Consider the following 25,141-nt stretch of genomic DNA (forward strand, 5'->3'; position numbering starts at 1 on the left):
ACCTTAATTGTGACATTACAAGCGGTGGCACAGAGAGGAACAGAGGGGGTTTGATTAAAAGGAGAAGAGGTGGATGACTTTGTGAAAAGGTCACTGCACACTTACCTGGACTTCTCAACTCCCCCTCTTTCTGAACAAGAAAAAAAAAAAAAAGTGGAAGAATATGGAAGAAAAAGAACGAAAAAAAAAAAAAACTCTCCCATGTGATTAGAGACGACTTCCAATATTTTCAGCAAAACCATTAGTGAAATAAGATGGTAATGTCCTGGCAGGCGCTATCTGGGTGGAAATTGACAGAAGGAAGTGAGGGGGCGGCAGCAGGTTGTCAGTGGGAACAGAAGGCAGCACAGGTGGGGTGGTGTCGAGGTTAATTGAGAGGTTAACAGGGACAAAGGTTTGTCAAAGGTCAGGGAAGACCACCAGCCAGTGGGAAAGGCTCCAGTTTCTCCTGACTTATGCAATGCGGCTGGCTATGTTCCTGATGTAGCGGCACAATGAGTGAATGGGTTTTATTAAAAAGGCAGATTTTAGCCAGTAGAAACCAAGGTGGCTGATGACCAATATAATAAAGTGTTGAATATATTACTGTTTGCACATTTGGGGTCATTAAGATGTTTTTTTTTTTTTTTTTAATTAAAACTTTTATTCAGTAAGGAGGATGCATTAACTTGATAAAAAGTTACAATAAAGATTTAAAAGATGCAATAAAGAAGGTTGTAAAAACTATATCAATTGAATGTTTTTTTTTTACTTTCTATTTATCAAATAATCCTGAAAAAGCATCATATTTTCCACAAACAAATTAAATAGAACAACCGTTTTCAACATTGATAATAATAAGAAATGTTGGATCATGTGACACTGAAGCTAAAAATTCAGCTTTGTCATCACAGGATCAAATTACATTTTAAAATACATTCAAACACAAAACAGTTTAAATTGTATAATGATATTGTAGAATATTATTGTTCACCGACACCAAACTTTTGAACAGTAGTGTTTAATATAATTTGTTTTCCATATATGTCTATATTTAAATATAAATATAAATACACAAACAAGTTCAATCATAGTAAATGGGCAATACTCAACATTTTTGAATAAAAGGAATAGTTCACCAAAAAAGAAAAATTTGCTGAAAATTTATTCAAGTTGAGGCAAATTTTCAGCCAATTTTCATTTTGGGGTTAACTATTCCTTTAATTTAACAATTATTCTTCACCTTTTTACTAAAATGTACTCATCTTTTGCAATGCATAATGCACACAAGTCTTAATGTTACGGTATGTATATTACAGTATGTAACGGACAAAGGGGGGAAACACTTCTGTTAATTGACAAAGGGGCAAAGTCATGCCTTTTGGAAACATAATCAACCACCTTCTAAAACACCTCAGACAATTTAATAGACTGTACAACTCCTCTAACCTTTAATTCAGTGTGAAGTACCGTCCTGAATCTATCACAAACCTTTCAAATCTCCCTGGAGACATTACAATTTGATCCGCTGACTATGATGCTAACGATACACATTATATCCATCTCTGAACCTTGTACAGGTGAGTCAATTACCACATGCCTGAATGCAATGGGAAACAGCTCAGCTGCACTGATGCATGACATGCACCTGATAAACATTCAGACCACGGGCAGCTTTTTGAGAAAAACCGTGTAGCCGATTTTCAGTGAATAATCACACAATTCTGCATCACAAGCAGATACAGACATCTTAGTCTCCAGTTTAACATTTTATTTTTAGAAAATTGCAATGTTGATGGTCCATTAACAAAACTACGCTTGGTACATACTGAAAACATTTAAAAAGTGAATTGAGGACAAAGAGGAAAAACACAGAAAAATGGGCTGAATACAGTATGAATACAGATAAAAATGCTAAGCTCTATTCACATTCTTTTAAAAAATAAGTTTCATAATTATGGCACCTGAATTTTTATATGTGGAAAGCATGATTGTTGTTGTTTTTTTAATAGACTATTACAATTTTGTCTGGTCATCTCAAATTGCAATTAGCTACAGACGAGCATTAGAAGACACATTTGTGTTGCAATTAAATATAAATAACTGCATATTTAAATTTTTATCTTAATCATTTTTTAATGAAATAGATTTTACATCAATTTATGTCAATGTATATATTTTTGTATTGATACATTTATGCGCATTTTTCAAGTTCTCTTCAATATATAATAAGAAATTAATTTAAATGAATTTGGAAATGTTTGCTTACTATTAAAATGCATTTCTTTCATTTGAAAAGCCTTTACATTAACAACAAACTTATAGCATCTTAAATCAACTATACTTTTGCATATTTTCAGTGTAAAAGAGCCAGTCGATGTAAGTTTTTTTTAAAGTGGGTCTCGTCAAAAGACACACAAGAACTAGTCTGATTCTGGAGAGGTAAAGTCTGTAGAGGTAAAGTTGTTTGTTTTGAACCGGGTTCAGTTGAATGTTTCAGGTCAGTTCAGTCACACTGTGTTCTGAAGTGCAGTTTGGCAAATGTGTCGCAAGCAGTTTTGACGAGATGAGTCAGACGAATCACAAACGCACAGCGTACCGAAGGCATTGCGCACTATGAACAAAAAACCAACTGTGTTAATGTTATGATGCTAACATTAGCTTACATAATGCCGACAAATGCCAGCTTTGAACAATTCACAAGAAGGCCTTAGGCAATGCAATCTGAACTACATGTATGATTTAACAGGAAAATAACTCTTTGCAATAGTGTATTTAATATTCACTTAAGTACTAAAGCAAAAAGGTGCTTTTCTAGTGTATCTTTAGCAGAGGCTTAATAAAGTAAAACAAAAAGTCAAGTTTACACGTAACTTGTAGAGTTACGAAAAATCTTGCATAAAGTGGATTTCGGCATCTGCATTCTATACTATTCTGTGTATCCAGTTCATCTGTGTGTCTTTAAAGCACCAGCAAGCCAACTGCTAATGTCGTTTCAAGAACTTAGGGACATTTAATTAAATGAGCTACAGTAGATGCAGTTTAAATAAAGACTTACAAAATCAGCATCATTTAAACAGCCCTCTCTGTTTTTCAGAAACAGTTCAAAATAAGAATCCCACTTAACACCCACAAAGGCTTGACCTCTGACAGTGTGAAAGCGCCGCGTTTCCACTCGAATTACAGTGATGTGCAGAGCGACCTCAAGTTGTATGACGTCTACCGTTTTAATTTCAACATCTGCAAGTTTTTAAAATTATAAAGTGTGAAGTGTCTTTAAAAACTAAAGAAATGTGTCAAAAACCTCTGCAAAGACATGTAAAAACAGTAAATAGAACAAGCTCTGATACATTAAAGCATTTAATATAAAGCGCTGTGAAGGATAGGGCAGCTCGGCATCCTATCCTTCAGCTGAATATCTATGTCTTTATGCACTTTTAGTCTACGAGGATATGTGAAGTATGTAAATGTATTTTAGTCCTTTCTTATGACCTTTATGGTCATCTTGAGCTCAGGAACAGATTTTTCACAAGTGTGAAAAGAACACACTCCATAGCTCTCATTCACACACACACACAGAGATATACGCACAGACACACTCTCTAGCTCAACATCTGTCCTGGCTGTGGCCTGCATGTATCAGGGCTTTTATGTTGGGAAACAGATTCCGCAGCACTCCATGCAGATCTCCAGGCAGTCCGAGGACTCACAGCACGCATCCATAATGCCACAGTCCATGTCACAGGGGCAGTTGCAGTCGTCTCCCAGGTCGTCTGCGCAGCAGCAGCAGCAACAGGCTTCTGATGTGCAGGTGCCGCACGAGGCCTGAGCCACCACCATATTGCACAGAGTGAGAAATTCACAAAACAGGCAGGCCAGGATGCAGTGGACACAGCAGTCTGCTCTCAGAGTATTGCAGTGGGCAGAATAGAACAAAAACATTGAATGAACAGACAAAATCATTTTTTTAGTATTTAAAGTAGTGTTCTACATTTCAGTTTGTTGTTGCCAGTGGTGAAAAACTACAAACTTCACCTTTATAATCAAATTAAAGCCTTAATATTAAATCATTTAAAAATGTAAAATATGTATGTATGTGTGTATAATATATATATATATATATATATATATATATATACACACAGTGGGTACGGAAAGTATTCAGACCCCCTTACATTTTTCACTCTTTGTTATATTGCAGCCATTTGCTAAAATCATTTAAGTTCATTTTTATTCCTCAATGTACACACAGCACCCCATATTGACAGAAAAACACAGAATTGTTGACATTTTTGCAGATTTATTAAAAAAGAAAAACTGAAATATCACATGGTCCTAAGTATTCAGACCCTTTGCTGTGACACTCATATATTTAACTCAGGTGCTGTCCATTTCTTCTGATCATCCTTGAGATGGTTCTACATCTTCATTTGAGTCCAGCTGTGTTTGATTATACTGATTGGACTTGATTAGGAAAGCCACACACCTGTCTATATAAGACCTTACAGCTCACAGTGCATGTCAGAACAAATGAGAATCATGAGGTCAAAGGAACTGCCTGAAGAGCTCAGAGACAGAATTGTGGCAAGGCACAGATCTGGCCAAGGTTACAAAAAAATTTCTGCTGCACTTAAGGTTCCTAAGAGCACAGTGGCCTCCATAATCCTTAAATGGAAGACGTTTGGGACGACCAGAACCCTTCCTAGAGCTGGCCGCCCGGCCAAACTGAGCTATCGGGGGAGAAGAGCCTTGGTGAGAGAGGTAAAGAAGAACCCAAAGATCACTGTGGCTGAGCTCCAGAGATGCAGTCGGGAGATGGGAGAAAGTTGTAGAAAGTCAACCATCACTGCAGCCCTCCACCAGTCGGGGCTTTATGGCAGAGTGGCCCGACGGAAGCCTCTCCTCAGTGCAAGACACATGAAAGCCCGCATGGAGTTTGCTAAAAACACCTGAAGGACTCCAAGATGGTGAGAAATAAGATTCTCTGGTCTGATGAGACCAAGATAGAACTTTTTGGCCTTAATTCTAAGCGGTATGTGTGGAGAAAACCAGGCACTGCTCATCACCTGTCCAATACAGTCCCAACAGTGAAGCATGGTGGTGGCAGCATCATGCTGTGGGGTGTTTTTCAGCTGCAGGGACAGGACGACTGGTTGCAATCGAGGAGAGATGAATGCGGCCAAGTACAGGGATATCCTGGACGAAAACCTTCTCCAGAGTGCTCAGGACCTCAGACTGGGCCAAGGTTTACCTTCCAACAAGACAATGACCCTAAGCACACAGCTAAAATAACTAAGGAGTGGCTTCACAACAACTCCGTGACTGTTCTTGAATGGCCCAGCCAGAGCCCTGACTTAAACCCAATTGAGCATCTCTGGAGAGACCTAAAATGGCTGTCCACCAACGTTTACCATCCAACCTGACAGAACTAGAGAGGATCTGCAAGGAGGAATGGCAGAGGATCCCCAAATCCAGGTGTGAAAAACTTGTTGCATCTTTCCCAAAAGACTCATGGCTGTATTAGATCAAAAGGGTGCTTCTACTAAATACTGAGCAAAGGGTCTGAATACTTAGGACCATGTGATATTTCAGTTTTCTTTTTAATAAATCTGAAAAATGTCAACAATTCTGTGTTTTTCTGTCAAGATGGGGTGCTGTGTGTACATTAATGAGGAAAAAAAAAATGAACAAATGATTTTAGCAAATGGCTGCAATATAACAAAGAGTGAAAAATTTAAGGGGGTCTGAATACTTTCCGTACCCACTGTATATATATAAAAAAAAAAAATATATATATTTTTTTTTAAAGCAAAATTTTATTTCAGTTTTTTTTTTTTTTTTAAATCATATGGGGTAACAAAAAAAGTATGTGTCGTGTGTGTGTGTGTGTGTGTGTAGGAGGTGAAGACGGTGGTTTAGCAGCGGTGAGAGCAAAAGAGGAATCAAAGAAATTCAAAAGGAACGAATTCCACTTTTGGGTTGATTAGTAGCTTTGTGAATAATGGGGTTATTATCATGCAAAAGCACAGGGTTGGTCACGTAAAGCTGATTAACAGCGTCCAACATTTTCGCCAGCAAATTGGCGCGTTAATGCTTTCGTTTCTCTCATCTCTGATTAACATTTAACCTTCCTCTCGCAGGGCCGCCACATACGATGCCGAATTACTGTTGTTTAAGATGACATGGATACACAGTTTTGCAGGAGCAATGGCCGACCATCTTTTAGGAAATTGTGTAAAAAATAATAAAAATAAATAATAAAAATAAACAATGTATTTACATAGAGTAACCAAACAGCTAACTGGACTGTTCATGAATATATATTGTTTTAAAATGACCATCTGTCCATCTGTTGGGATATTAAATAAATAAACAAACAAATAAATAAATAAAGGTTTGCATTAAAAAATTAACCGTTAACTGTTTGTATAAGTAAAAAAAAGGGTTTTGTCAGAGCGCTTGCCAGCAATCTGTTGAGATACTTAACGAATAAATAAAATAATTATTTATTTATTAATTTTAGCATAACCAAAGTATACTGTTTGTGTGTAAAAACAATAAAATCAACAAAAGTTATGGTACATCGTAAAAAGTTTGTTTTTTTGAAGTTGTAAATAGACTATTTCAGTATTTGTTTAATAAGAAAATACTATTTTTGTCTAATTTTCACATTTAAATCAATTTGTTACTTACCATTTCTTTGTAATTAATTGTGAAATTTACTAGCATTTTCTGTGTGAAAATTGTTTCTACACCAATTTTTTTTTTTTTTTTAGTGTAGATGACTTATCAACGGCTGAATCCTTACCTCTCTCAGTAGAGGTAAATACTCATCAATACTCATATTTACTTTACAATCAGACTGTAGTGTGGTAATATGTACAGGGCATACAAAGTTAACGTGAATTACAGAAAAACCTAACTACAACAAAATGGCAATGTGAAAAGAGAACATCTTTCACTCAAACTAAGATTACAGCTTCAATAAACAGCAAGATGCACACATTGCGCTTCTGCATAAACAATGCTGTAGAGAATAACAGTGAACCCCTACCAGCCCGGACGTGCCGCTCGGACCTCTAATCAACTGTAGAACCCAAACCACGGTGCATTGGAGAAATCACAGTGATGTGGCGTGTATCGTTATCAGCCTAAAACGTGAATTTGCATGGCTTTCATCAGTCCGTGCTGAGCTGTCAGAGAGATCGCTGGGTTTGATTGGGCTCTGGTGAGGAGGGGGGAGAGAGAGAGCAAGGACGAGGCCTGAAGACCACTGGATGTTCATGTTTGTTTGATCAAAGTGATTTTTTTTGTAGGCGGTGGGGCTGACCAGCGGTGGTGCTGTGCAGCCTGGACAGTGTTTGAACATGAAACAAGTTTGCATGCAGGCCCACCAAAGGCTTAAAACACCAGCTTTCTGAAAGGTCAAACAGACGTACTTTTAGATTTCTCCCATGCCAACTTATACGACAGCCACATCAACCATTTACAGATAAAATACTTACATACAATACATAACCAAAAATAGCATGCTTGCTATTTGATTAGTGATTAATTTAATAGTGATTTGATTTGCACCATCCCAGTGTTATTTTAGTATTCTTGAGATACTATTTTTGCAATTTTGTTGTGTTTTTGTAATTTTTTTAAATGTATAGTTTTTATTTCAGTTTTAGCTATTAATTTAAGTATATTCAGTTACACTAAGCGAAAGTGAAAAATGTTGCTTTGGCAACTAGCTGAAATAAAATATGTTAAGGTTTTTATTTTATTTTATTTTATTAAATTTATCTCAAGTAATGATTTTTTTTTTTTTTTTTTATGGTTTTTAGTTTTAGTTAACTATAATAACCCTGTGCCATCCTATTAAACAAGTATGAAAAATTACACGTCCACATCGATTCTTTCGCTCTATTTTCCTTGTCCTTTTTTAACTAACAATTTCTTTCTAGAAACAGATTTAAAAGCTACAGTACATAATGAATTCCCTTGGATGTATAATTTATCAGCAGCGATTAGTGTGAATCTTAAGGAATGAGAGTCTGTGTAATGTACACAGGAGACGGGCTGCCTTATCTCAGCTGCAAAACCGACACCGGCCCAATGAGAGGGTTCATGTTTAATGTCAGCCTAAGCGGAGGATGCCCAGATTCTGCCAGGCCAAAAACAGCCCCAGCACCTCGAAGGAAATAGTTCAAGACATCTGGAAAACTCCAAAGGCTAACATCAAAAAGAAAGGCAGCGTGACATAAAACAAGCTGGAAGAGTCGCAGGCCGGCGAGCGGTGCGGGAAGGTTCAAAATGAAGAAAGACTGACTGCTGCATGGGTCGTACATGGCGGCTTTAGAGACCAAATGAGAGGGGGATAAAATAAAATAAAAAAGCAGTTAATTTGAAGTCAATACGGAAGTGAGCGCAGTAAACTTTTTGAAAGAGAGATCCGGATACACTGGGGAAGCTGCAAAGATGGGAAAAACATGGCATTACGATGCACCACTAATGACCGCGCTAGCTTTCTGCGTACATCCCGCAGCCTTAATTGAATTTGTCAGAGGGATTTTAGACGACTGCGTGCTTACAACACAACACAATCACAAACACGCCATCACTCAAGGTCCTAACCCACCCGCAACGGAACAAAAGATCTCTCAATTAGTTGATTTTCTGCTGGGGTTGCTGTTATCGCAGCCGGTGACGGCAGCCAAGAACACGAGGAATCACAATCCCCTGAGCAGAGATCTTGTAAAGCTTTATTCTTCAGCTTCCCAGGCTGTTTAGAGGCTAATTTCACAGGCAAACAGATTATGGTAATCCGTGTAAACATTAAAACACAACAGCTTGCTGTTTTCCAGGGGGAAATTACTACTTGAGAGAGAACATATTGATTCAAAACACAGTTCTACAAATAACGCACGCACGCACACAAGCTGTAATGAGACAGACTTATTGAACTGTTCACCCACCCCCCCTCCAATTAAGATGTGAAAACTATGACGCCTTTTAAGATACACATTTCTGTTAAATCCGTGGGGAGATGATAACGTTTGCTACACGCACCTCGCAGTAGGCTCCTACTCTCGAATCACCTTAGTGATAAATCCTTTCGAAAACTTTCCAGTCTTGGAAAATGTTCACATAGTTTCCTGCCTGTTCACACACAGAGGTTCATGTTTCCCCAATAAGTGTCTGTGCCTAAGGTTACTTTTATAATAAATAAATCTTAATATTACAGTAAATAAATGAATAAATACAGAAACAAATTGATGACTCAATCTGCACGTATGACTGTATATTACTCAAATTATTTTTATAAATACAAAAAAAAAAATACTGTCAAATAAATACAGTACAAGAAGGTCTTCTCTTAATAAAACCAACCACCTGTTTTCAAATGGAGTGGCATTTAATACACAGAGCCGTAGTTCACTGACAAGCTACGCAATTCACGCTCAGAATCGCAGATGAATCGCCTGCGATATTGATCGTGATATTGCGTAGCTTGTCAGTGAACTACGGCTCTGTGTATTAAATGGAAATTTGAAAACAGGTGATGGAGATTTATTAATAATCACAGAACCGGCTTTACTGACGAGATGCGCATAACAATCGCATGCGATATATCGTGCAGCCCTAATTCCCAAATTATCGCTTCTAATTCAGCTGAATACCAGGTCGCGTCAAAACATAGAAAACCTACAAACCGCTTTACAGAAAATCCAAAGTGCTCAGCAGGTGCAAGACTTTGCTTGATTTAAATGGGTTATGGTATCAGACAGGCATGATTGAACATCACACAGTAAAGAAAGCGCAATACATGAGCCAGAAAAGCTTCGCTGGTACACAGGAGCAAGGCAGAGAGCCGGTCTTAATGAGAGGACACTGTGAGAGAAGGTAGCGTCGGCCCCTGCTGAGGTGGGGTTGACACATGGCAGACCCCCCGCTCTCTGAAGTCTTGTTAAAAGGTCACACCTTGGTGACCATTACTAATGCACCAGCGATCTCCTTCATTACTGCCCTCTCCTTACCATCACACCTGACAATGTGCAAGCTGCTTTTTTCAGCTCGGCCCTCTGTTTTTCCTTCCCATTTGCGAGACAATACAACACCACAGAAATAAAGAGATCAATCTAGTTGGAGTTATGAAAGATTAAATAAAGCAGTGCATTTATGGGAAACAGAACAGAAAAGTCACATATTAGTTGTGGTTAGACGAAGGGAGGGAAAGACCAGGAGAGGAAATCTGCAAGCATATACGAGTTTGTGTGAGAGTGTATGTTTGCGTGTATGATATTACGTACCCTCTGGAGTTGAGCCGGGTTTATGGGAACCCGTCGAGCTGCTTTTGCTCCTTCTGCTGCTGTCGCTGTTGACCGACAGACTAGAGCGAAGCTTTCTCTGCACACGGTGCGAGACGGGCGACGGGTGCTTCCTGGACTCAGATGTGGGGCCGGTGGAGGGCGGCTGCATAACCCCGCGGGGCGTGCCGTGGCCGTTACTTAGCACTGTGTGCAGGCCGTTCTGCTGTCTGGCAGCCTCTCCGTCGATGCCATGTTGCAGGGATGTTGCTGGCTGGGGCAGAGGCTGAGGTTGAGCTAAAGAGAAAGAGACAGAATTTTTTGTAATCATAGGTTTGGACCAGAGAGACTTCACAGCTGGATTGGTAATATGGTATTTTGGCTGTATTACTGGCCTTTTATAGCTTTTATTGTAATATTAAAAATTTAAAACAAGAAAAGGACTTTATGGCAAAACGTGAATGACAACTTTAGTCAATTTCAAATAAAAAACAAACCAAGAATCTTATATTTCGCAAATATTCACCAAAATTTCAATCATAAACTTTACAAAGGGGATTCATATGTTCCATCATGCCCTGTAAAAAACTGAAATAAGGATTCTGTCTCCCATTCCAATTGCACTTAACAATCCCAGTTCATTAATGAGCTAATTATCAATATAGTTTAGTAATTTCAAGGGAAAAAAGTAAAATAAAAAGCATGCAATTACCTATTCAAATTTAGTTCATCACTCAACAGTGCTTGATTGTATTTTTATTTAATTTGATTTGATTTATGTGTGTGTATTTTAACAAAAATAAAAAACAGTTCTCAAATCCCACTCCTAACACTATGCACTCCATAACCTGAATACACTCTTCCATAAAACCAGGCGCTTTCAGTCTTCGTATATGTGACACGCATGACAAGGTCGCAGTCTGAATTGAGAGGCTCTATCTGATGCAACAGTAGTCATGGCAAAGTGAGTACTGTTAGTGACACTAGTGTGTGTTCAGCTCTGCTGGGAGACTTATGTACTTTCCTTCAGGATACGTACATCATGTTTATTGGGCTCCTTTGAATTATTCAGCATTTTCCTGTATTTCTGGATTTTTAAAAAAACTTTATTCTGGCTTTTATGCAATGATCTTTGCATTTCGTCTGGTGTGTTTTAAGGCAGCGACACCTGAATTTCTCAGAGAGCATGTGAAATGAGTTTTCTCTTAATTACTTTTTTCTTTTGATGGGAAGTCCACACTGAGCTATTATTGTTAACAAGAGAAAAAATTCAGCCCACCTCTTTATAACAACATATCACCCTGGGAAGACGCTGAGGGGAATGTAAAATAACACAATTAAAAACAGGCCATGGCGGCCTCATCAGCCAGCTGTCCATCTGCATGTACACTGCATGTATGTTTGCGTGTATGATATTACGGGGAAGTTTAGGGGCAGGGACACTCTCAAACACATGAAGGGAACCAACAGGATACTCTATTGGCTACCAAGAGGCTTCATTTGTTTTTATTATGATTCAATTAATTTTAGTATATTTTATAATCACTATACAAAGTGTGGGGTAGTGGTCACCAAAACACAAGGCTAGAAGGGTGCTGGTCAGTGTTGTTATTGTTAACTAACACTATTTAAAAATGTTTTTGTTCATTGAAATAAAGCTAATAAAAACACAATATAAATATTAGATCAAATATTTCTGAATTTTTTAAAATAAAAATGAGCTTTTAAAACAAGTTTTCAAAAAAGATTTATAATATTTCAATGTATTCAAATTTAAAATAACTTCAAATTATTATATTTATGTTAGCTGAAAGGGCACTTTCCTTATTGAAGTACTTTTTTTAATATATTTACAAGTAGGAAATTTACTAAATATCTTCATGGAACATGATCTTTACTTAATATCCTAATGATTTTTGGCATAAAAGAAAAATCGATAATTTTGACCCATACAATGTATTTTTGGCTATTGCTACAAATATACCCATGCTACTTATGACTGGTTTTGTGGTCCAGGGTCACAAATGGTCTTTTCACCAAGAAAATTACAATAACAGTTTTCATGAAGCTTTAAAGTAAAAATAAATAAATAAATAAAAAAATCAAGGAAAACTTAATTTACTGAATAAAATTTACTGTAAGATGTTTTATTTACACATTTAATTAAAAATCGAATACTGACTTGCTAGTTAAAGTTATGCACATTTTACATTTTCTTTTTTTGTACATCAACAGCCTTTGAAGTTTTAAAACCCTCAATACAAAAGCTCTCCATTGTCACTGCCTTACTTACAAAGAAAGTCAAGTTTTAAAAACATATAAAAGCAACAGCAGTTATTAATAAGCAATAATTTATTAACAGATATTTGTACATCAGGACAGTCCACCCGGAGCGGCCCGGTGTTAAGTGTCCTGCCCTAGGGCACAACGGTGATGGTTTATGGATCCTCCCTTGCAGCATTCTGAACCAGACCTGATCTTTAATCACAACACTACATTACCTTCTGCTTCACCAGACAGCCTCAAAAGCGTCCCAGTCAGGAACACGTTGCACATGCATCTTGCAACATGCTGCCAGAACAACAGAACAGAAAATGTTGTGGGCATCTGGTGCACACTGATAGGATCGCATGGGCCTGATGAAAGCCCAAAGGCCAGTGCAACCCAAAAGAAAAGTTCCCCCTCGATAAAATATAAATTTTGCCTTCAACCCGAGGTATGATATGTGATAAAAATTGAATACCTGCACTAAGCGTAAAAAACAAGCGTTGTATTGCAAACGGTGATTGTACACAAGCTGACAGGTCACATTAAAACACCATGTTATGGTGCGGAAGGGAGGGAGGGGCGAAAAGAAAACAGTCCAAATTGGTCTTCTAACCACTCTGCTTCCAACATATCAACAACTGTTGAGAGTGTACATTTGTAGTTGAATAATACATGGTATTCCTCTACACACTCTGTCAAACACATCACAGGCAAACAGGGGGTGAATGCTTCTTGACTGTCTAAGCAGCATCCCAATTTGGTCCCCTGGATCTGACAGCCTCAAATATCCTGGGAGCATTTTTAAAAGGCCAGTGTTTGATGGATTCATGAAGAACACACAAATATAATTGCCATTTGTCACCGCACGTTCGGCGCACGCCCCACGCGGGGACGGTGAGCCGGGACGCCCAGGAGAGACACCGCGCCACCGTGGCGTCGCTCTCTATGTAAAACTGTGGATAAACACCCCTTTGCCTTGGTGTCACAGAAAATAGCTCCGCTGGAAGAATTCGAAATTGTACCCCAAAGACGTGGAAGCAGAGCATGGCGGACCTCCCAAGAACGAATATGTATGAACGTCAACAGTGTGGAGCGGCATAAACAAGACGGTGAAAATTCGGTCAAGCAGGAGGGATGTCGGAAAGGAGGTGAGACGGGGCAGGATGTTCTCTCATTTGCGCTTCTCTCTATGGAGACTGAAAGGTAAAGAGAGAGAGACAGGAAAAAAAAGAAAAGTAGGTCCCTGTTTTTTGCGGCTCGAGGCCTTTTAATATTTCATCCTAAGAGTGGAGCTGTTTGCTGTGCCCCATTAGGACGCCCATCAAACGGAACATACATTAATTCACTTGTCAACTCATGTCATCCAGCTAAACAGCCCCCATCCATTTCTTATCATCATCTGCTAATGGCTAACAATCATTACCTGTACAAAAGAGTTGGCCAGCGAAAAAACACAAAGTGCTGGTCGACAGTGAGAACATGAGGGTGAAAAACATATGAAGTTGAAATTGTCAAGTTTGTGGAAATTTCTGCTTAAATGGTTTGAGCTTTTGTAGGCTGAAGGTATAACTGATAACAAGAATAATATGCGATTCCTCCAGTTTTAATCAGGTTTTATTACAAATGATATAATCCGCAGAAAGCCTAAAGCTCTGATTTTTATATATATATTTTTAAATGAAAGAAATAATGATCATTTTTAAAATGATAAAAACTAAAATATTAAAATGATAATTCGTTACATATAATTAATTTAACAATAATTAAATATGAAATTATATTAAACTGACAATACTATAAATACATAAATCCATAATATTTTTTTTTATTAAATTTATATGAAAATATCAATTCTCTAATATCAAATTTAAAAAATAAATAAAAATTCTTTGAAAAATACCAATGAAAACATTGAAAAATAATCCTTCAGTCTAGGATTTCTGTATTCAAATTTGTTTAGCTCTGTGTATATAATATGAATTCAATACAAATAACTGTTTAATGCTCCATGGGCCCGTCTCTCTGATTGAAATGCTAATTTGTAAATGTGCACTGACCTACCAGGAGAGATTCCACCATCTCCCAAAACAGCCCGGGGTGGCATTTCTCCTAACAAACACCTATGGCAAGCTTACACCTTTCAATCCAAAGCAATATACTCTCTCAGTTGAAATGATGTCCTCGTATTTATAGAAACAAAACCATGGGAATTTGGTTGGAGGGAAGGAAAGTAGAATGGATATTATTAAAAAGGGCTGCGACAGAATAAAAAAAAAAACCTTCAGCATATTAAAAATCGTTTACGTCTTGACCTTCCGACTCTGTGGCAAGGTCTTACTTCCTGACAAGAGAAGTAAAAGAATTACAATTTTCACTTAGGTGATCTATTGGCCAAGCTTGATCCATTTTGTACATAAGATGATTCTAAACCTAGCAAATAAAGTGTAAAATGAAAGGTGCAAATTGTACAGAGGTGTCTGGTTCACCCAGAACTTTCCTGATATTGTCTCATGCACAACAGCTATGTATATTTTTTTTTATTTAAACTTTTGTCCAATTTGTGTCTTTAATACATTTATTTCAGACTACTATGTGTCTTGATCACAGTAATTGCCCTGTTCTTTGAAGCCGCCCCAAATGTCACATGCCAGAACTACTTTAACTCTATTACGGCACCTCCTCCAGTTTGCTGGCACCCTACAATATCTAATTTCTGAGAGACACCGTAGCTCACATCTTATTTTATACTCATTTCTAGCAGAAGATGAATAGGTAGTCACTATTACTCAGCTTTTTTTGTGCTACGGCACACTTTTAATTCTTTCTGACAATCATTTAAATTTGGCTGTTCGAATGAAACCTGCCGTAGAGAGGTGACACCTGAGAAGGCGTTTAATATTCCAGGGCCACCCTTTTTCGCAGTCATTCACTGTCTGTCCCGCTCTCGCTCGCCTATTCTTTCACTCCATCTCTCTGTAACAATGACAAGCTGAGCCAGGCGTCTGGGATTTACTAATTTCAAATTTAGTAATTTGGCTGCTGATTGAGTGGAAAAAAATAACCCCTTCGGACCTTGTTCTGCTTAATTACATTTTATAAGGCAGCCAGCAACTCCAAAGACAAGAAGAGAGATTGTGAAGGCTTGAGCTTTTCATCAATTATACTTCTATTTCGAATCTGCATTTGCACTATGTGGCATGCTAGCCTTCAAAATCATTCAAACCCTCCAGAAAACTCTATGATAGTGTGGAACAGGCACAACCTATTTTCAAATTAATACTAATCGACAGTGATCTTAAGGAAGTCCTGTATTCAGCTGGTTTTGGATTAACCACTCTGATTGGACACATTTCACCACACACCAAACAGATTACCTATGTAAAGCACGTTTGTTCATTCAAATACAGCTAGACATAGCTAATGAAATAGAAACAGAACAAAAGGGGTGTGTGTTTTTTTCAAGATGCGTTTTTGAAAATGTAACATCACGTATTGTCTTAAATGCAATAATCATGGAGGTATGATTAAAATCTGGAATATTTAAACTTTTTCAAGAGGGTTTTAACTGTGCAAAACAACACAAAGGTAAATGGGGGGGGGGGTCTACATAAAATAGATAAACTACTCAAGCGTATCCCTAGAATGAAGATTTTACCCAAGTTGCTTTTATCCTGAAATGACTTCGATTGCTTTCAAGAGGATACATTTTTTTTTTTTTTTTTTTTTAAGATTTATTTATGGGCTTTTTTATGCGGACAGGACAGGAAAGCATTGGGTGAAGAGAGAGGGGAGCGGGTTCGGCAAAAGGACCACGAGCCAGGATTTGAACTCGGGTCGCCGTGAGCGCAGTTGCGCTATATGTCACGCACTAACCGCGAGGCTATTGGCGCCGACAAAGATACATTTTTATCATTACATGCAATCTAAATGAACCCATGATATTAACATTGATATCGCCATGCTCTTCTGATTGCACTATAAGAGGTTGTTGTTGTTGCTGCTAAAGTAGGCCAAAACCAGATTTTTCCTACTTTCACCTTGTTTCGAAACCCTAAACAACATTCACGCAATCCATATCCGCACCTACTTCCCTTCTATCCTTTTCCATCACGGTGGAATGGAAGAATGCCATAAACGCAGAAGTTCTTCACAAACGCAGTTATAAATGCACATCTTGCACAGATTTAGCCATTTTACACAGCTACCACATTTTCTCGAAAGATCAATTATGACGTGACTCAGACCGAGCCTGAGGGAGCTGCCAAACTTCATACGTCGAAGAGTACTCCACCCTCCCTCCCGACGACTGCAAACAAAAAAACACCAGGAACACAGATGTGAAGAGGCTGGGGGTGTATTTTCAGTTTAAGTTACATCGGTGACTCAAAGATTCCACCAAATCCACCAAAAAAAAAAAAAAAACACTCAAAACGGACTTGCATAAGGATCCAGATGCAGCCTGCATCTCTTGGAGGCCATACAGGACGAGCCCAGACACCGAGTGATCCTTACAGAGGCACTTCAGGGGTAGCTAAAGCCAGCCAGGAGAGTTTATTAAAAATATATATCTATCTATGGACAAGGTTCCTTTATTTGCTCCGTTTCAATCTCAGCATTAACAGCACTAATGTGACAGCTGTGGGTCACTGGACTCTGTCTTCAGGGTGCCAATCAAGACCTTAAGCTCAGGAATCAGGCTAAAGGACAGGGGTGCTCGTCTGTTTCTGAGAGGCTTTTTAACGGGAGATGGCCGTATCGATTTTAGCCTTGGCGGGAATGCTGTCTGAATGGAGTCAGTCGGTGGCTCCCCGGTCACCCCCGAGTGATCAGAGGCCTGACGGAATGACCTAGCAGAGGTGCGGTGAACCTGCAAACATGCAGGGCAGGAGGGGAGCACATCACGAGAGATCACTGTAATAGAAAAGGGGTTTAACCTTAATGTTGAAGCCAAAACCCTGTTAGAGGGTCAGTAATCCCTCCCGCTCAACTCTCATTTCAAGTGCTTTTCTGGCTGGAAAAGGCAGCGTTGTGTTCAGGTTGCGTTCACGCTCTCAAAGATGCATCGGCGTACCATTAATCAAAGCGTTGGCCTCAAATCTACATCTTATTAACAGACAGACGCCACTTTCCAATCTATTATTCTGCGCATAGTTCAAACCCCATGCCATTTCCCATAATGCCCACCTTGCGAATGAAATAACATCGAGCTGATGGTCAATGAGAACAATCAGAAATGCTAATGGCGTGTTAAACCTATAGCTCACTGATGTGTAGATCACCTCTTCTCTGAGGTAATTTAAATAAATTTTACACACATAAATCTGCAGAGCTCCAAAAGGGCTTCGGCACTTGCGAAGATGCTAATTGAAACGCTGGGAATTTTTCCATATGAAATATGTCTACACCAAGACAATGAGGAAATAATTAGCACAGAGGTAGAATAACAATGGCCATTTTAATCAACCCCTGCGCTAGCATTTCACCCTATTTATTCCAGTTTTGATTCCATGACCCACGGCTAAGTAATCACTTGAAAATTACTCCTCTGTTCTAATGGGCTCTTGCGTCTGAAGAACACGTGGTCTGAAAAATTAGCATCTTGAATCAATCAACTCTTTCCGCCCAAAATGATCGAAATAAAGGCACTCTTCAAAAGTGAATGCAGGTGAAATGCATGTGTACTCTCTTCGAGTTATTGGTTTGATTTTGAGAATTAATAGCAGAGTCTAATCATGAGAGTCAACAATAAATACCTGATCCTGGACCTAACGTAACTCCTGAGTGAGATCACAAAATTCCAGACATAACGGAGAGGCGTTGTCTGCGCACACAATGATATACATGCTAAAAATGACTGACAATAATGTGAATTATTCAGTGATTAAACACCTCTTGATCATTACATCATTCTCTTGAAATTCATTCAGGACAGAACAAGCTTTTCTGTCATTCAGCTAGAAGGCTGCCACATCCCACACATATGAGACTCTGTGAGAATCTGGATGTGTAATGCATTTGTTCTATGTGATTGTACTATGCTGTCTTTATTGCAGCCTAACAGATCAGTGTGCAATTAAAAATTACACCGATAGCTCAAGCATGTTCAACCATCGACTATTTCGGTTTGCCCATGTAAGTCAACGGACAATGCTGAATAAGCATGATTCATCTTCAGTGAATTCTGCTAGCAAATTAAATTGGAAATATAATAAAATGAGATAAAATGTTGTAAAGTGGCCAGTCAAGTTGATTTCCTATCGATTTCCTGCTCTGGGTTCAAAATATCACATCATACTTCCTAATCCAATTAGTGCACTGCCCTACAGCCCTACTCTATCCATACTTAGGCCAGACAACCTCATATACATTGTATAGTCTCACATACAGAGCCTTGTGTAGATTTTCACTTATAATTATTTAATAATAATAATAATAATAATAATAATACCATTTAAAAGTGAATATATTTATATTTTTATATTTATATATTTATAAAATGCAATTTATTCCTGTGATGGCACAGTTGCTTTTTTCTCCACTCATGTCTTATTATTATCAATGTTAAAAACAGTTCTGCTTAATATTTTTGTGGAAACAGTAATACATTTTTTTTAGGTTTCTTTCATGCATAGAAAGTCCAAAAGAACAACATTTAGTTGAAAAATAAATATCTTTACTGTCACATTTAATCAACTGAATGCATTCTGAAAAGCATTAAAATTATTAATTTCTTTCAAAAAAAAATAAAAAATCTTACTGACCCCAAACCTTTGAAAATGTGTGCATATCGCTAGTATGAACTCATTTCTAGAGAGAAAATTAGGACAAAGTCAGCATACTGCAAGAGAGACAGATAGGAAAAGGAAGAACAAGAGAGAGAGAGAGAGAGAGAGAGAGAAGCAAGGTTGATAGATGAGAAATAGGCTATTTTTGTGTCAAACTTGCATCTTGCAGGGAACAGGTTTCTAGCAAGGTCCACCAGATTTCCACACAACGGGACTGTGGGAAGTGGGTGTGTCAGGACTTTTCCCCCTCCAAAAACAAGTGGTGAGAACTTTCCAATCACATCCTTTGTTTCAAATCTTTGTTTCCCTAATTATTTCCAACCGTCTCAGTGATGAGTGAGATTTTCCATCACTCCACATCCATCTGACCTCATTTGCATAAAACAATGCCTTGAGTTAGTCAGTTCAACAACTGAGCTGATCCAACTTCAATCTTACATGCAGAACAACAACCTCCAAGATGTTATCAAGCTCAACATTTTTAAAGTACACAAACCCGTACGAGCAGAACAAGAAAAGTCCCTATGATGCAACCCCATGCTTTACCAGGTAAGAGAGCTCCTATTTCAGTACATTCAAGTTCTCAGCCGTGATTTCCAGATCCAGGCCAACCAAGGCCAAACCACAATGGGATATCCTTGCTCACTAGGCTTCTGAGACTTTGGCGGGAGAACAACTGAAAGTAACAACTTCACTGCAATAGAAAGACGCTGGTTAAATTTCAGTACATTTTCTTTTAATCAATCAACACACACTTCACTCAACCTAATGCCAAGACTATGCTCAATGCTTCTTCTGCACCTATAGCATTATCTTACCAACTTAAAAAAAGCAAGCAAAGCGCTTGCATATAGATTATTCATTATCATAATCTCAAATCAAAGCTACCCCCAAAGGCAAAGAATATCAGTGCAGCAGTAAATACTGAAATCAATTATCATTGCAGTAAACGTTTTAAAATCACATCAGTGTTTTTTTTTAGATGTAAGCTTCAGTTTTCAGTTTTGACGCAGAACTGTAGAAAATGCTGACAAAGGTTGATGTCGGTTGATAATCCAAATGAGATTGGATCACAAACTCTTTGAAGTTTATGGCAAAGTACTGACTAGTAACAAGAGAAATGCTTTATATCAGATCAGTTTCATATACGCATCACTGACTGATAAAAAAAAAATAAAGTTCAAAACTAGATATTTCCAATTCAATAAAACCGTTAAGGGAACTGTTTTTCTGAAGATATGGCATCTGTTACACTGCTTTAGTTGTAGAAAGTGAAAGTTATGATTCATTTTCAGTCAAGCGAAGACTAAACTTTCGATCAACATTCACCAAAAATATGCATAAACAAGTGTCACTGGAGACTGGCCAAGGATGTCAAGCATGTTTCGATTACATGACTCACACATTTGTTAACACTTACTTCTAACAAGACCAATCATGGGTGTGGTTCTCGGTCATGTGATCCTGCCCGTCTGAAGTGACATCTCCTGGTATCGGAGTTTGGGATGTTTCTGTAGCATCTGAGGATTCATCAGTGCAGCTGTTGCATTTATCTGGACAAAAAAAAAAAAAAAAGAATACATTTTTCTTTAGAAGTTTTGCTCTACTTCACAGCTGCCAGGAAGCCAAGCATGCAAAAGGCCAATGCTGAGGTTCATACTCAAGAATAGAAAGACGAGCTCTAATTTGCCAGATAAAACAGATTCCTTTGGTGAACGGTTGCAAAACCGTGTGGGTGGATCAGGTAGGCCTGGGCCAGAACTCTGGATCTCATTTTCTCGATTCTGCTCCTGGGTACATAATACCTGCCAAGGTTTTTACAGCTATAAAGAGCGCATTCATCTAAACTGGAAAATGGATGTGAGCAAAACCTGCCTGATAGGCATACAAAAAGGTAGGCAACCTTTAAACGCTGCACTTAAACTTACTCAGCTCTAAGTCCATAGAGTAAACGAGGCGGTATGCTTCTCCAATTCGTTCTATTTGAGGCAGCCTTCGATGTGGCTGCACTCGTACGGAGACAGTAGGCAACCACTCATTTATTTAGTACTGTCAAAGCAGTCCTGTTACACAAACCTGTGTTTTTCCATCACTCAACTGCATGCTGGGAATAAAGCATGTGACTCAGCAAACAGAAGCATGTTTTCACTTTTGGTGAGACTGGAGTGTTTCGTTTGGGTTTTTTTCCTTTCTACAGCCCTCGTTACAGCGTATTATGGGACAAGATCAATACGATACAGTAGCTCTAGATACAGAGATTGATATCACTTCATCTGGGCTTGAGGCTGATGAATGGAAACCCTTTATTCCAGCCATGACTCCTCAAATGCACATACAGTACCAGCAGCCTTGTGATGCATCGCTGTATTTAGTGATTACAGTTTGAAATAAATTGCTCTATTCTCCAAGCATACACAGTCTCCGGGGAGGGAAATCCAGTCTTAACGGAGAGACTTTGAAGGCCCTACAAAAATCCATTTGTCACCGGAGCCTGTGATTGCTTACTTTGTCCTACTTTGCCATTTTTTGACAGTGCTATAATGATGCTTGGTATAAATAGGATGGTTAACGGTTCAGTGCCTAAGAAAAAAAACAGAAGAGGGGGCCAAGCTTATTTTACATGTGATAATCTCACAAGCAACTAGAAAGTTAATTAAAAACTATAATTGGCAGTGGTTCCTGCTAATAGTTACCAAGGCGCTCCTTCAATCTTTATTGGAAAATAATGAAAACATTATCATGCCTACTGGCGCAACATACATATGGGGAATCTGTTTGCTAGTTGCTATTTATGCAAGTCAGTTACTTGCAGGTTCAGCAAGAATTGAACACCAGGTAAAGGGGACAAATAATCGATTTTATGATCGATTATCTTAAAAAAATCAGGAGATAAAGCAAATATAATAATTCATAATAACGGTCAAAAAGCAAATGTTTTAATTTGCCTGATGTTATTACAGTGGACATTGTCAAAATGCTCTTTTTAAACATACTTCTAAAAAAAAAACAATGAAAAAAAATTAAATAAAAAGATAAATATAAATTAAAAATAAAACTGCTCTAATCATGTTTTGTACTATTTAATTGCAGCTATGAATTCAGTTCAATTTAACACATATTTGCTATAAATTCGAAATCGTTTGACTTTTGCTGATGATTTCACATCTTAGCTGAAAACCAGTTCTAAGTTAAATATAGTGATTAATTGTGTTCAAATAATGATCACACTGAATCCATACTAATAATTTGGAGATTGTCATAGTATCACATAAAAAAAAGGCAGCGGCTATTTACACCAAGTGCAAATAGCAATAGAGGCTATTTACACTAAGTGTAAATAGCAATTAGACGCTATTTACACTAAGTGTAAATAGCATATTTTCTTGGCAGCGGCTATTTGCACTAAGTGTAAATAGCGATAGATGCTATTTACACTAAGTGCAAATAGCAACAGATGCTATTTACACTAAGTGTAAATAGCAATTAGATTCTATTTACACTAAGTGCAAATAGCATATTTTCTTAACAATAGATACTATTTACACTAAGTGCAAATAGCAATGGATTCTATTTGCACTAAGTGAAAATAGCAGTATTTTTTTAACAATATGCTATTTACACTAAGTGCAAATAGCTATAGATTCTATTTACACTTTGTTAAAATAGCAAGATTTTCTGCTATTTATACTACTTATTGCAAATAGTGGCAATTATCTGCACCTCAGTATTGTAGTACATTATAAAACAGTACGCAATAATAACGTATTGAGTGTAAATTATAGTTTTAATTCAAATTAGGCTAATAAATGGATGCCACCTTATTGGGATAATAAAGCCCTCCCTACACCTACCCGTTACTTTATTTTCAACTTTTTGATTATTTCCTTCATTTTTATTGAAAATAAATGCCTTTCCGATGCGATATGAGATTTGAAAAGGGAGAAAAAAAGTTCGGCGAAAGGCGGTTTCGAACTCTCGTCAATCGCTTCAAAGAGCACGTGCCTAACCACTAATGCCACTGAAACTGATGTTGAATGAACGTCTTTTTGTAGTGTTGACTATTCCAATCACACGTTGGTGGGCGGAGTCAGTGTAAATAGTCTTTGCCAACAAGGCGGGCTATTCGCACTTAGTGTAAATAGACACTCCGTAAAAAAATTAAAAAATAAAATAAAATAAAAACCTCAAGGCTTTTATCACATTCACAAAAACTCACATTTTTGCATAGTCCACCCTATTACTAGCATTATGAAGTACAGTTTACAAATATGGATCCATCATTAATGGTTACAGCCCCAATACAAACACAGAATTCATCATTCATGCTTCAAAATAAACATTCAATACAATAAAACAATCCGTACTTCCATGATATACATATAAATCAGAATCTCAAAAATGGAAAAATCCCGTCTCTCACCTGTTGATTTGGACAGGAGTGGGTTTGTCTCTTCTTGTAGCTGCTTTTTTGGCCCTTCGGGCCCCTCCGGAGGTAAAATAGTCTCCGAGGACATGAGCCAGATGTTTAGATACTAAACACACCCAAAAACAACAATCCCCCACGCAATCAGCCCTCAAACCTGTAAGAAAACAACAAACTACGGTAATATCAATCGCCGATTCACTGAGTTACAGTAAACAAACTCAACTCCAATATCTTTCTTATGGAGTGACGTCATACGGCGAAATGTCGTTAAATTTAGTGGAAAGTTTTGCTTAGGTTTTTGTCTCCACAAACGAAACTCAAAATGTCACAAACACCCTCCTAAACATCCTAGCAACTTCTTAAGTCAATATTATTTGTTTGCCAAACATGTAACAAATCGTTTCGAAGTCTGCTGGTTACCTTTCAAACATGTTAACTCCCAAACGCCTTTATTCGCATCCTTTCTTCAGGCAAAACGAAGTCCCGTTAGAAAAAGTTTCCTTAATAGCCTGTTTAGGATCAAAACTCTGTAAAAACTATCAGATTCCTCACAAAAATAGTACAAAAATCCCTGTCAGGCAGACGCTGAATAATGAGTTTGTGCGCAAGACTCCCGCGCGCTCGAGCTGCTGCTGCTGGAGAAACTTTGAGCTCAAACATTTTCATCACATCCGGATTCCGATGATCACAACCAGCTGCATTCAGATGTTGAAGCTGAGACTGTGAATTGTTCGTGAACTGAGGCTGTTTGTTAAATGACTACGTCTATCTTACAGACACGCAGGTTTGTTTACCTAGAGATCTAAAGGAGGACTTCGCACAGACTTGTGTTGTTCCCACCATACCTGACTAAACATGTAGCCTACTTCTTGTGAGCCTGAAGCGTCTAAAAAGTTGTTGAAGTAACAAATAATAATAAATAATAAGTATAAATAATTCAGACTTTTTGATTTCATGACAACATTTTTACTTTGCTATTAAAAAATGTTACTAGCCTTGACAATTGTCTGACATTTATTTATTTAAAAAATTATAATAAGCATATATTTATTAAATAAATAAATTATTATTTATTTATTTATGTAATATATGTTTATTATAAGTGTTTTTAATGGGTCTCTTTGACTGAGCAATGTATGGCCATTTAAAGTACAAATGTACTTTTGAGTTTTAAGCCTCAAAAAATTGAAATAAAAACAAAATACTTGATTTCTTGTGAACATTTTTACTTTTCTATTAAAATTGGTTGATTGTTTGATTTGAGCCTTGACAAGTGAAAATAAATAAACAAACAAACAAATTACTTATTAATATAAATATTAACACTGTCTCTTTAATGAACCTATAAAATATACAGTCTATCTATCTATCTATCTATCTATCTATCT

At 37.6% G+C, this 25,141-nt stretch overlaps 1 protein-coding gene across 1 annotated transcript; it reads right to left on the reverse strand.

Annotated features, from left to right (window-relative positions):
- Positions 1-218: 218 nt before the first annotated feature.
- Positions 219-24,569, reverse strand: mdfic (MyoD family inhibitor domain containing). The gene is made up of 6 exons (XM_058774313.1): positions 24,174-24,569; positions 23,748-23,907; positions 20,760-20,880; positions 11,099-11,106; positions 10,278-10,571; positions 219-3,878 (listed from the first exon to the last, which is right to left on the reverse strand). Exons 2-6 carry the CDS (start codon positions 23,839-23,841, stop codon positions 3,628-3,630), a joined length of 768 nt encoding a protein of 255 aa, XP_058630296.1. The 5' UTR covers positions 23,842-23,907; positions 24,174-24,569; the 3' UTR covers positions 219-3,627.
- Positions 24,570-25,141: the final 572 nt, after the last annotated feature.

Source organism: Onychostoma macrolepis, chromosome 04 (genome assembly GCF_012432095.1).
Source record: "Onychostoma macrolepis isolate SWU-2019 chromosome 04, ASM1243209v1, whole genome shotgun sequence".
In the NCBI taxonomy this organism is placed as follows: domain Eukaryota; kingdom Metazoa; phylum Chordata; class Actinopteri; order Cypriniformes; family Cyprinidae; genus Onychostoma; species Onychostoma macrolepis.

Excerpts from the sequence above, each read along its gene's own strand:
- mdfic (XM_058774313.1), bottom strand. The coding sequence starts at position 23,841 with ATGTCCTCGGAGACTATTTTACCTCCGGAGGGGCCCGAAGGGCCAAAA. Across the intron at positions 20,881-23,747 it reads ACTCCTGTCCAAATCAACAG|ATAAATGCAACAGCTGCACT; the intron begins GTGAGAGACGGG and ends TTTTTTGTCCAG. Across the intron at positions 3,879-10,277 it reads ACCCGGCTCAACTCCAGAGG|ACTGCTGTGTCCACTGCATC; the intron begins GTACGTAATATC and ends CTCTGAGAGCAG.